The sequence below is a fragment of the Onychostruthus taczanowskii genome, unplaced genomic scaffold (assembly GCF_017590055.1).
Source record: "Onychostruthus taczanowskii isolate IOZ18803 unplaced genomic scaffold, ASM1759005v1 scaffold21, whole genome shotgun sequence".
Classification (NCBI taxonomy): Eukaryota; Metazoa; Chordata; class Aves; order Passeriformes; family Passeridae; genus Onychostruthus; species Onychostruthus taczanowskii.
In genome coordinates this window covers 5,634,043-5,647,585 of record NW_024499351.1, presented here as the reverse complement: position 1 = coordinate 5,647,585, position 13,543 = coordinate 5,634,043, and the positions used below count along the sequence as shown (strand labels likewise).

General features: G+C 41.2%; 1 protein-coding gene across 1 annotated transcript in view; it reads right to left on the bottom strand.

The window, feature by feature from the left end:
• The window catches only part of AGPAT4 (1-acylglycerol-3-phosphate O-acyltransferase 4), a 73,506-nt gene that overhangs the window by 18,414 nt on the left and 41,549 nt on the right, over positions 1–13,543 (bottom strand). Inside the window, exons 4-5 of the mRNA XM_041404478.1 lie at positions 7,159–7,320; positions 4,863–5,016 (exon numbers count right to left, since the gene is read on the bottom strand). Coding sequence (XP_041260412.1) covers positions 4,863–5,016; positions 7,159–7,320 — 316 coding nt within the window. The remainder of the gene's footprint in view (positions 1–4,862; positions 5,017–7,158; positions 7,321–13,543) is intronic.

Here is a 13,543-nt window from a genome sequence, read left to right as displayed (position 1 = left end):
AAACAAGACAAAATCTCCTTCAAGCACACTACTCTCCCTGTAAAATAAAAGTATGAAATTACTTTTTTAAAAATCAATTATCTGCCTCCACTTTTAAGCTTAGTGTAGAAGGATTTTACTAATCTACTCTAATTTACTAATCCATTGTAATTGAAGGAAAACAAGAGCTCAGTTGGGTTTACACAGTGTAAGCTTCTTAGTTTATTCTTTAATAGCATGAGATTATTCTAACAACAATAGGGATGCAATAAAGTGAAGTATGACACACACAACACTTTTTCTTCCATCTCTGTAAGGCATCTACATTTGAGTTTTTCTATGAATTGGGTTTTTGTTGAGACATATTGGAAGACAGTTCTCTTTTGAAAAAAACTTCTGTGGAGATGGACAGTAACATCTTTATGTGCTGGAAGTCTTACACAGAGCTTTCCTTTTCTCCAGGGGAAGAAAAAAAGCTATTTCAGTTTCCAACTGGTCTGCAGTTTAATAATCAGTCTAGTACCTTGTAGTAACACATTGAAATCTTTTGGTGCAAAGCAGTGCCAAGCCCAAGACAATGAGAGCAATGTGCAGGAGTAAACAGACCTCTGCTATCCAGATATAACTGAAGATAACTAAAGATTTTAGCTTTCTCATTCTGAGAGTGCAGGAAAAGAATAAAAATTAAAGTGTCCAAGAACAAGGCAGCATGAAATTAAAATTTGCCAGAAAGCATCCACAGTCAAAGAAGCACTAGCATGCTGCGTGACACACTGAGACAGGTTATCAAAAACATGGATTATGTAATTGCATAATTAGATTTGGACATCTCATTACTTTATCACCCAAAAGCTGAAGAGACCAGAAAATTCACATTCTAAAACAAGTGAAAAAAAAACCTCCATAGTATCTTGAAAAGTTTGCAACTGTCTCACTCTCAGGCTAATACAAGCAGCATTTGAAAAGTTTGCCTTCAATTGTGAAATATTTTTTCAAAGGAGTTACATCTCAGAATCTCTTTTTCATTAAAAACAAAACACAAGTATTTTAAAGCTTTTTCTTTCTGTTAAAAAAAATTAGGGTTTTTTTTGTTGTTTTTGTTTTCTAATCTCTGCCCAGCTTTTTTGCCATATCATTAACTTTGGGGTTCATCTGTAGCATTCTGACAGAGAGCTAAGTACTTAAGATTTAATTTCTTAACTTCAACCTAAAGAAACCCCTTCAGATTACATACTTAGAGAGGATTTTTCTTACTTTGACTGTCCTCTTGAATTTCACACACTATTTTGTGGCCATGGTGGATTATACCAGGATGATCCACTGACAAATCAACCTACAGGCAATGAGTATAGCTACATGCATCGTCATACGAGCACAAAATGATCTGAAGACTGGAAAAGGGAGGGAAAGGTGCAGTGGCATTCACTGTACTGCTGATGTGACACCACCTTGACACAATCCTTTAACATTTCATTAATTGGGCCACCTTGAACAAAAACCACTCATACTCTCAAACTTTGTTACTTGCTCTGGATGAAGAACAGAAACCCACTTGAAAAAAAAAAATCCAGGACTAATATACAGCTGATGGGGGACAAAAAGTCATTGCAATACACCCAAACACTGTCATACCCCAAAACTCCATGAGAATATCACCCTGGAACTCTCATGCAGTCCCTCTGGGACAGCAGTTCCCAGCATGCACAACTGGAGGAAAAGGTACACAACAAGACTCGGTCTTATCTACAATCCATCGTGAAGTACATTTTTAAGCACAAGTCTTTACTAAATAAAAGCAGCTGAAAGGAACTGCCTGATATACAGCCAGACATCTTTTACTGTAAGTAATGGATGAATGTCTTAGAAACAGATCTGTATTTTCATTTGCTGCTATGAACAGTAGAGGCAGCAAACAGTAATTTATTAAGAAAGTGAACATCTCCTAGAAATTAAGTTTCTGGGGACTGCATCTGTAAAACCATACTAGGACATGGACATGTAGGAATGGACACCATGTAGGAGTGGACACCAACAAAAGTATCAGAACAAGTTTAGAAAATATTAAGAGCATTTCTTTAAGAATCTGAACTTCTGAAAGCAAGTTCTGAAGGAAAAAGCAATTCCATTATCACTTATGAAAGAAATTAGTTAGGAGGGAAGGTTCTTGTTATTTTGCATGAAAGTTATTTTTATCCAAATACATCTGTTTATGCTGACAGATATCACATCACTGGCATGGAAGCAGACTCCAATATATCACACATTAAATAAACTCCTTCCAAAACTAAGTTTTTCACAACAGGTGGGCTTGCCAGACTGATGTCACCAATGTCTATTTCCAGCTACTGCAGAACTACTTCTGAACTCTTTCCAGAGTGACTGCAGCAGGTACCACTAAGACTTGATACAAAGTTTTGAAGAGGACCAACCTGTGATCTCTGCTGCCATGGGTGAATTACATCTACAGCCAGAGAAACCAGCATCTACCCATCTCACAGTACTAAACCTCTGACAAGCTGAATCACACCCTTGTCAGAAAGGGGGAAAAAAATGGGACAGGAGCTCTGTCACACCCAGCTGTGAACGGTCCCAAACCTGTGACTTGGCCCCACTGGCATGTCGTGCTGCAGCTACATCCCTTAGCCAGGCACTCCAGCCAGGACCACCACCCTTGTGGGAGAACAGAAAGTGCATCAGCCTAAATGCCAAAGCCCAAAATGGGCCCAGGCAGCTCAGCACCAGTAGGTCACTTTTAGAAATGCACAGGGGTATGACCTAATTTCTAGATAGTATTACATTTCCAGATCATGGACTGTCAAGAGAGACTGTCACCACGTTCTCTATTCAAAAAATCTGCATGGACTTATTATCTGTACATAATAATGCTACAAGGAGTTCTAAAAAATAAGACATTGTTTTCAGATGCTCTTTACATTAACCCCTTGTCTCTAGAGGAGAGAAATATAGAGCAACCCAAGCAGTAACCTTTCTATCTCCCTCTCATTGCAAAAAATAACAAGGCAAGTAAAGCAACAAACCTAGAACAACCTGCAACACCAGTCTGGGGTCATCAAACTTTCACAGGTTTGTTGGTTGGGCTTTTAAGCTCAAGTTTTTGCTGAAACTGTGTATGAGATGTTATGACTCTGCTTCTCCTCGAACCCTCACAGGGAAATAGTGCCTTCTTCCTGGCCTTACACTGCTCCGTCCAGCAAGTTAAAGATTCTGGATTGAGGCAGTGACACATACTCTACTTGCCATAATAAATAAGTAATCTAGCAACCTCAGTCTCCTTTTTCTGAAAGTGTTTCAAATATTTAGGGTACTAGTAAGTATTATGGTAGTGTGTGGCATGAATGTCCAAAACTTTTTATGTTACTTGGATTTCCTAAAGTTGTTTCCTTTTGGAATGTTTTCCCACAATCAGCTGCTTGCCCACAATCCTGCCATATTTTGCTTGCATTACACACAGCAGTGAAAAGAACAAAATCACCACCAAAATAACCTGTTCCTGACTCCCAGCTCAGGGCATTAGAGGCCACACAGTTTTTACTCAACCCTTCTTCTGTGCCTCAAGTCTACTACCCCCTGTTCTGCCCTCAGCAGAACAGTCATCCTTATTCCAAAGGCAAGGCTAAACTGTGCCTTCAGGGGGTTGCTGGATGCTTCATGTAACTGACCTCTTCTTCATGGACCAGAAAGGATCCAAACTCTGCTATCCATCTTTGGGGTGGAAAGTTATGGGTGCCTGGGAAGCTACAACAGTGGTATGATCTACCTGGCTTGCCAGAGGGTATTTAGAAGAAATACAAGACATAGCAAGCCAGCTGACTGGGAAGCTTTTCTTACAGCAGCTATCCCAGATATGCCACGTGAAAACACATCTTCAAGGACAAAAGAAGTTTTGACATTAACTTCATTCAAGCGGGTACATTTTCTTCTAAACCAGAAACCACTTTTTTCTTTCTCACACATCAGACATCTAACACACAAATCTACCAGATCCCAAAGACCCTGTAACACTACAGCTTCTTAGCACCATCTTTCCTTTGCCCGTGAAGTACACAGCAGAAGACTGACAGTAGTATTAGACAAAGAATTTTATAGATAGTATTAGTCAGAGACTATCACTTCCAAGGCCACATGTGCAAAATGATGTCACTTTAATGTTGGCAAATGCAAGTAACCAGAAATAAATGGGGAGCTCAAAACAGTAGTAATAAAGAAAAACTCATGTTCTATAATGTAGAAACTGTTTATCAATTTCACCTACATATATCTTCAGTCGAGGCCTACTCCCCTTCCTCAGCTCAATTAAGAAACTCTAAAGAGCAAATCTATACAGAAATTTAAAGTAGAATATTTTTTGATTTTAAAATTGCATTATTTGAGGTAGTCATTTACCACAAGAAATTATTTTAAGACACACTGCCTCAGACTCTACTGATGCATTTGCTTCATTTAGAATAGAATTGCTTGGCAAATACTAAGAAATACTATTCTTTGGCAACAGGTACAAAATATGCAACCGAATATGCACCAATTGATACAAAATATGCAACTGAGATTCCTCAACACTGAGTCACACTTAACAAAACATAACAATAATAAATTAAAACCCCCCAAAAAAACCAAAAACAAACCACCAAACAAAAAACCCCCACATAAAAACAAAACAAAAAAACCTCAACCAAAACCAACCCCACAAACTGATTCAGGACTCTGTTATTAAAACCAGAGTCTAATGAAAAACCCAGATGCTTCTGAAAGCATCCCAGGATTTTTCTGCTAGGACACATGCTACAAGGAAAAGAAAAGCATGGCAAACTGTCAGCAGTTAGAGGAAATAACCATTTAGCATTGTCCCCTGTGACTTTCCTTACCTACATTTCTCAAACACTGCACGGTGACAGCAAATCCTTTCGTTCGTGGCAGGAGGTGGTACTTGAGCTTGGGCAAGCCTTTGGCTTCAGCTACCTTCATGCTGATCTGGTGCTTCTGTTCGGTGAACCTGGTGCCCTCACAGTGAATCAGGAACTAAAACCAAGACAGTATTACAGTTAGACAGAAGCTCAGGTCTTGTGCTGACTGAGCAGAGCTCTCTCAAATTCCCACCAGCACAACCCAGATTAACAGTGCTAGCTGGGACAGGTGTAGCCACATACACATTTATGTAATTTATTTGACTGAGGTAGAAAATCCCAACAAACCACAAAAACAACCCCAAAACCCCAAATCCAAACACTCATCCAACTTGCCATCCAGTCTGAATCTCGGCCTTTAGGCTTTGACATCTGCTCTGCTACTTGCCATCAGAATGACTTGTTTTCTCTGAGTCACTCCATCTCCATAAGCTGTTACAAAACACTCAAAACATACTCCTGTTGCCAATCTCTCTCTGATGATCAAGTGTTCAAATATCATGGCATCTAAAACTTGCTAAGTCTCTAAATCAAACACATTTCTAGGAAATGCTTCAGTGTCCAGCTTGTTTGCCCTCACTCCAACCTGCTTGCTTTCCCTATGGCACTTGAGGTCCATGGAAAACCTCAGGCAGTAACTCTGATGCCAATGAGACAGCTGTTAACAGGGGTAAGGCAGCACATGCAGGACAACTGAAAGGCTCATGCTCTTATGAACTATACAGTGGAAGTGCTCAGACATCAATAATTACCATCTTGCGACTGGCAGGCAGGGGAGAGCACACAGATCTCTGGAGATTTACCACTTGCTCATCTGCTTTCTGCCAAGCATGAATGCAAACTAACACATCAGAGAGCATTGCCAAATGACACAAAGTAAGTCCTCATAACCCACAGCAAAAACGTAGCCAAAAAAGACAGAGATATTGAAGAAACGAGCCAAGCAGCCAGCTTCAGTTCCAGCTCATCCAAGAGCGCTTTTACTCGTGTATTGCATGCATAATATTATTCAGATTGATGACTCACAGAGAAACTGATGAGAAAGTCTCTCTAGTTCACTTAGCATGCTTTGTCTTCTCTACTTTCCAAGGTGCTACTCTTGTGCCTTTTGACATTATGTCGTCATACAAAAGCAAATCAAAACTCCACACTGCAATAATGCCAGGTGTACATTAACAATTATCTCCCTTACATAGGTATAGCTCCTTGTTAGCAATCCCTCTACAGGAGTATCTACAGGAGGGTGGTGGCTTGTGCTTACTGATTAGAGTCGAGCTGCCTACAAGTCACACAGCACAGGCAAATCTCTGGAGAGAAACTGAAACTAAAATCCCAGAATCACCCCTTTGCTAGACAGCTTCCTGCCTGGAAGTCACTTAAACATTAAAGCACAGAGATTAGTTTTGATTGCTTAGCACTCATTTAAATCAATGACAATTAACAAAAGAAATTTGTTTCAGAGCATGAGAAATACAGCATATATATCTTCATGAGGCAACAGCAATTGTTTCTGTAGGCCCCGGGGATGCTGCTTAAGATTCCATTTCTTTAACTAAATGGCACTCTTGCCATCACTAGCTCAGAAGAACTGCAATTTTTATGATTTCTGAGAAGAGAAAAAATTCAATGGCTTTTCATTCTCAGAAAAATTCCAGGCATGGTGAATACTTAAAAATTATGGTGATGCAAAAAGCAAGACTTTCTTGTTACTGAAAAGCGACACCAATCCTCTCCCTGAAGCAGAGACAATGGCTACATAACACCACTTCTCTGACCAGGTGGCTTCCACTTCTACTGCGTCATGTCTGACCAAACACCTTCAAAGGAATGGCAGAATCACAGGGAAGGAGAAAACTTTAGTATATTAACTCTGCAATCTAAGGTGAAAGGAGAGCTTAGGTAACAAATATAGCTGATGTACTTCAATACAACATTGTCACATGCATCTGTTACACAGCCATGGACCCCTGCACCTACCCCTATCCAGCACCTGTAATTAGAGAACCACAAAATTTACTGAGTGGATCACAGTGCAGGTATTTTTGCAGTAGTATCTGCAGGGCTCCATACTACAGAGAAAGAAACAGACAACACAATACATGGGAAACTCCAGAGAGAATTCAGTGGGGAGTAGTCTCCTTATAGTCCCTAGGAAGCTAGTGAATGAAAAGTCTCAGGAACAACCTGGTAAGCATCACATATTGCCTGTGCCTCTCATTCCTGCCACCTCACACTCCATTTGTTAAGCATCTCTCACCCAAAAGTTTTCAGGGTAGTCCCGGAGATTGAGCAACTTCTGTACAACAGTTTTCCGATCTTCCTCCCACTTGCGCTTGCAGAAGACGATCTCTAGGAAATACCACATCCAGCCAATGACGGGCATGTAGGAGAGCTCCTTCTTTGCAAGCACTTTGGAACTCTGCAAGACAGAATCAAAGCAAGTCAAACAGAGTTAAACCACTTAAGAGTGGACAGTGGGTATGAGACTTGCATTGTTAGATACAAAGATATCCATTTATATTGACCAGACCCGGTTTTAACACCAGTGTAAAAGCAAAACAAAGAAAAATAAGTTTTCTTCTCATATGACAGAACAGTCAAATCTAATCTCAGGTATCTGCATGGAAAACTTCTAGAATTAAATACATATGAGTGTGTGTTGCTCTCTCCTACCCAAACACTGAAACCCAAAAGAGAAGCCAAATTCCTTCAAACATGGGGGAATCCATGCAAATGACCTGAGCTGTATCAATCAAAATTCTTAATTCAATCAGATCCTGGCAGTGGCAGCTCAAGTTCCATTAAGATACCTTGAAACTATATTGAAACTATATAGCTCAACATGGAGGGGAAAAAAATAAAGAGAAAGAGGAAAACAAAAAGCAGAGTCACAGAGCCACTGTAGCACAACATACTGATGCTATGCACACATGGTTTACCAACTGAAGAAACCTTAAACACTAGAAACAACAGCAGCAATAAGAATACTTAATTTGTGTTCAGTTCTGTTTATGAGAGGGTAGCGAGTAGTGAATTAGTGTAGCGAGTTCCTTTTCAAAGCATACTTCTGGAGTAGGAAAAAACAAACAAGGCACTCTTCCTGTCTCACAGGTGTGACAGACACTGAAGTGACTGGCCCAGACACTTGACAGGAAGTCTGTGATTTATCAAGTATTCAGCATGCTCTGTAAATTAATCCTACTCCAGAATTTAACTCTATGATCATCTCAGACTGACATCCCCAAGGGCAGGAGAACTGATTCCGTGTGCTCCTTTCTTGTCTTCCAAGCCAGCCTACCCTGGTGAGCTGTCTTACATTTCAATTGGTTATTTAATCAATAAAATGGCACATGTGTGTGTTGTGTTCATAAAGAAACTGTTGCTTCAGCATTTCTTAAAAAAACAGTGACATTTCCTTCAAAGAAACATCGGAGTAATTACAGTCCAGTTTCTGACCATGATATTATTATAAGCTAGCCCATCAAAAAGCTCTGCAGATGGATTCCAGGACATGGCATTTGGCTAGAAATTACTTATTGGTAGAAGGTACCATCAAGAGAAAATATTTCATTCTATTTTTTTAGTCACTCCCATTCATTTGGCTGCCACAGGAAGAGACTTGACCTAATTTCTCATCTCAGCTCATTTTCTTCATCTGATCTCCTTCCTTGAGAAGGAAAATACCTTAAATAATTAAGCTATCTAAAAACTTGTAAGACTGGAAGGCAAGTGCACATCACACAGCTTCACCAGCAACTGTTACACGGAAGCAGAACAGAGGATGACAGAGTTCCATTTCTAAGAATGTGGGAACCATCTCTATCAAATGATTTAATGTTTGCAGTAATAGCGCTCCCTCTTGAGCATTTGAGAATTTCATAATTTCAGTGATGGGCTCAGATCAGGACTCCAAATCCACTGCTCCCCTGAGAACCAGCTGCAATAATTCCAGTTTCAAGCCATGTTGTACATGGGTCCCCATTACATGACAGCAGCAACACAGAACCCAGCCTCCTCTTCCAGCTCCCCAAACTCGGCACAGAGACACAGGCTCTCCTTTTACCACTTTCCTGCACAAGGAGGCCAACAGCAGCCTTATCACCACCACCCCCACCCCGCAAAAGAGAAGTGTTCACTGTCAGAAGAACTACCATAAACTAAACTAAGTGTACTCTGCATAGAGTGCACAAGGCTTCCAGAACACAGTGTCAGAAGGGACAAAGTAATGGCCCTCCTGCAGACTTTAAAGTGCAGAAATTATAGTTCAAAAAGCTAGCCAAAATTATTATTACACCATACCTATTTTCTAATACTTTACACACTTTAAAAGGAGCATGAGTTACACAAGAGGCAGGAGAGAAGTTGCACCTGGCCCAGTGAAACCAAGAAATGACACTGTGAGATAATGTGTTCTGTAGCACAGGTATAACCACAAAAGCACAACAGATGTCTGAACTCTTCCCTGGGGCACGTTCTTCTTCTTTCACTGTGCCAATGCAGTTTTAAAATTTGAAAGCGCTCTTTTAGACACATGTGAGTATGACTCCTTAAAAGCATATAAAAATAAACGAAATCACCTCACACTATTTTATGCACCCATCTGTTCTAGCAGTAGAAGGAAGGCTAATGACAGAACTAATTAGACAAAGGAAACTCCCCAGTGCAGTATGCTGGCAAGGCTGTTCTTGTGAGGGGGGAATACATTAGGCCTCCCCTTGGAAGCTGCCCTGTGCACTGGGCAATGAAATGCTGGAGAGCAGTGCCACAGAAAGGGACTTGGGGGTCCTGGTCCCTGGCAAGTTGAACCTGAGCCAGCAGTGCCCTGGCAGCCAGGAGGGCCAACCCTGTCCTGGGGGCATCAGGCACAGCATCAACAGCTGGGTAAGGGAGGGGATTGTCCTGCTCTGCTCTGGGGCAACCTCACCTCGAGTGCTGGGGGCAGCTTTGGGTGACACAATGTAAAAAGACATTAAATTATTAGAGAGTGTCCAAAGGAGGACCACGAGGATGGTGGAGGGCCTTGAGGAGAAGCTGTAAAGGGAATGGCTGAGGTCACTTGTTCTGTTCAGCCCGGAGGAGACTGAGGGCAGACCTCGCTGCAGTTACAGCTTCCTTGTGAGGGGAACAGGAGGGGCAGGCTCTGATCTCTGCTCCGTGGTAAGCAGGGACAGGACGTGAAGGAATGGACTGAAGCTGTGTCAGGGGAGGTTTAAATTGGGTATTAGGAAAAGGTTTTTCATCCCAAAGGGTTTAGTACTGGAACAGGCTCCCCAGGGCAGTGGTCACAGCACCAGCCTGACAGAGTCCAAGAAGCATTTGGACAATGCTCTGGGGCACCTGGTGTGATTCCTGGGCATGGTGCTGTGCAGGGCCAGGAGCTGGACTTGATGATCCTTGTGGGTTCTTTCCAACCCTGCATGTTCTGTGATTCTGTGATCCCTCTTACAATAACTAGAGCTACAACTAGAGCTGTTCTGTTTCAGCCATCTACCCATGCACAGCTCCCGTGAAAATACCTGGGAAAAAACCACAACTCTAGTTGACTTCAGCCATTAACTTTTCCTTTAGTAAAGTACTTTGGTAAACATGTGACAGTTGCCTCTAATCTTCAAATTCAGCTTGTTCAACAACAACAACAACAAAAATCATTAAAAAGTGCTGATTTATTCCACATAAGTGGCCTTCTTGAAGGAAGTCAAACATTTTCAGTGCTCAGAACTGTGTAATTTCAACAGATGACTAATGAAATTACTGCTGGACTGGGACAACTTATCTACAGTACTAACATTTTAATCCAGGTTAATTTATTTTGGCCAAGTTTATTCAAATTAAATACCCATGAAATTCTCCCTTCATGAATGACTGCACCAACATCACCTTAAAAAAGGGTATTTTTACAAACTTGCTTTAGTACATTTGCCCAACTATACTGTCAAAGAAAGAAAGTCTTGATTCTACATGTCCAGCCTCAGTTATTCAACACCTCTTGTTTAAAGAACACAACAAACAGCACAAAATCAATGTGAAAGCTGAAAGCGTCCAACAAAACTTGTCCCTGAGTTTTAAAACAAGTTCATTGTAGCGCAAGTCATTAGCAACAGCAATCTGCCTTGTAAGTTATTTGCTCTGCAGGCTGCCTTCAGCACTGACATACTTTCAATGATTCCAACTGCCCTAATTTGAAATATATCACTCCCTCATATTATACTCTCTGGGAGATCGTGATGGCAAGGTATGTTTCTTTAGTCACTCAAAGCCATCATTCCAGAAATTTAGTTATGTTCCTAATTCCTCATGCTTCATATTGAATAAAACTTCTCCATGTTGGAAAGGTAACAGAGACTTACCACTAGTAAGCCTGATTTTGTCCCTTTACCACTTCAAATCTAGTTTAAAAATGCATGAATATATTAAAATGCACAAACAACCTATTGTGCCCACACACCTATTAGTCTCATACAATAATATAAAAAAGTATCTTCTCACACCTACATTTAAGGCCACACTCAGCTTTTCAAGCAGCAAGCTTCAACATAAGCAACTCTCAAATAAAATTAAGTTTTCTGACATATGGAGCAAGTAGTTAAGGTTAAAATCAGCAGGTTTAGCTTTAAAGCACAGGCAATTTTTGCCAGTATTAATGTCTTAATCTCAGACAAATGGCTGTTAAAATTACTAACAAAGCTATTTTATTGCTGCTTCGTCAGAGCAAACAACAAAGTAGTGAATCCCGGGAGTGAGCATATTAAAGTGCTTTTGGTAAGAATCCTGAGTAACAGCTCCCTCCTCAGAATCTGCACATGTCCTGATTTCGAGTTCTGGTGTCCACTGGGTCTTTTTTCAAGAGGATGGCTAGCAACACACCTTGAGGAAACTAAGGGCTACTAATGCACCTGAATGGGGACACAGTATCTAGGCTGTCCCTACTAATAAGGTAAATCCTAGGACTGGAATGTCACAGACAGGAAAAGGGAAGGACACAGCAGAGAACCTCATGCCATACACGTGCCAAGATCTGAGTCATTAGAAGGACACTCAGATTCACAAACCTAAAAACAGGCAAGAGACTATGCAACTCCCACTCCATCTCCCAGAAACAGCAAAAAAACCCAAATCCTAAAGCACATTGATAAATCAAAGCTACACTGATAAGAGTTTTATAAAATTGTAGGGATTATGGCAATTTGGTTATAAAGAGAAAGCCAGTCCAGGGGAAGAGAGACAAGAGAAGAAGCAGACAAATGCACAGATTGACTGTTTCAACAAAGACCAGGAAAGGCAGTTTTCAAAAGGAAAAGACTTTTTTTTTTTTCTTTGGGAACCAAAGGGACAAGACAGGTTTAAGGATGTTTCAAATAAACAATGTCTGGATTTCAGCTGGAACAGAGCTAATTTTCTTCCCAGTAGCTGTGCTTTGGGTTTAGGAGGAGAATAATGTTGATAACACACGGATGTTTTAGTTGTTGCTAAGCAGTGTTTACACTACATCAAGGACTCTGGCTTCTCACCACCCTGCCAGCAAGGAGACTGGCGGACACAAAGAGCTGGGAAGAGACACAGCAGGACAGCTGACTCAAACTAGCCAAAGGGATATTCCATACCATTTGATGTTATGCTCAGTACAGAAACTAGGAGCAAAGATGGCTGGGGACTGCTGCTAAGGAACTGGACTGTGGTGAACAACTCCCTCGTGAATAATTTGTTTAATACACTCTTATTCTTTTATCACCATCATCACTATCATTATTTTTGAGCCTTTCTTTTCTGTCCTATTAAACTCTACCTCAACCCCAAATTCCTCCTCCTCCCTCCCCCAATTCTCTCCCCTTTCCCACATGGGGGCAGGGAGTAAGCAAGTGGCTGTGTGGTGTTCAGCTCCCTGGATGGTTACACACAACAATCAAGCAAAAATTTACAACATTTAAGGGCTTCATTAAAGAAATGTCCAAACTGTAAAACACTGAGAGTTGGAACATGCTTGTGACACTCTTAAGAGTGTTACTGTTGTCTGCCAAAGCTGCAGGGCACAGCTGAGTGTCACAACAAAGCCATTCTGCCTGCTGAAGCCAAGCACAGTCAGTTCCAACTCCTTTGGCTCTGAACTGTCTTCACCTTCTCCCTCTTCCCCCTCCCCAGTCATTTCTTCTCTCTTCACTGGATTACTTAAGGCTGAAGAGAGACAGAAAGAGTTTCTAAAACATGGCAAAACAGGGCAGACAAGCACCACAGCAGATGCAGGAGACTGCACGTGCAAGATTTCCTTTTCAGCAGCAGCAGACATGAGATCAGCTGAGTAAGGTGCTGGCTGATACCCAAAGTTTGCATAGAAACTTCCCAGAGTATACAATTAAACATCATTAAATATAAACACCCACTGGCTCATGAAGTCCCTGAGCTACAAAACACTGGAGGCTGCGACACCCCAGAAAGCCCCTGTGCACTTGCCTCTTTCCTACAATTCCTACAATTCAACATCAGCCCTAAAGGTTCTTACGTTCCTAACTGTGCTGCCACACCATGCCCTGAAATTTTGTACAGTGGAAGCTCATGTAAGGCAGCACAAGTCAAACCAACCTACACTCCTCATCACTGCACAATCACCCACCCTTGCACTGGCCCATGACAAATACCGGTATAACAAT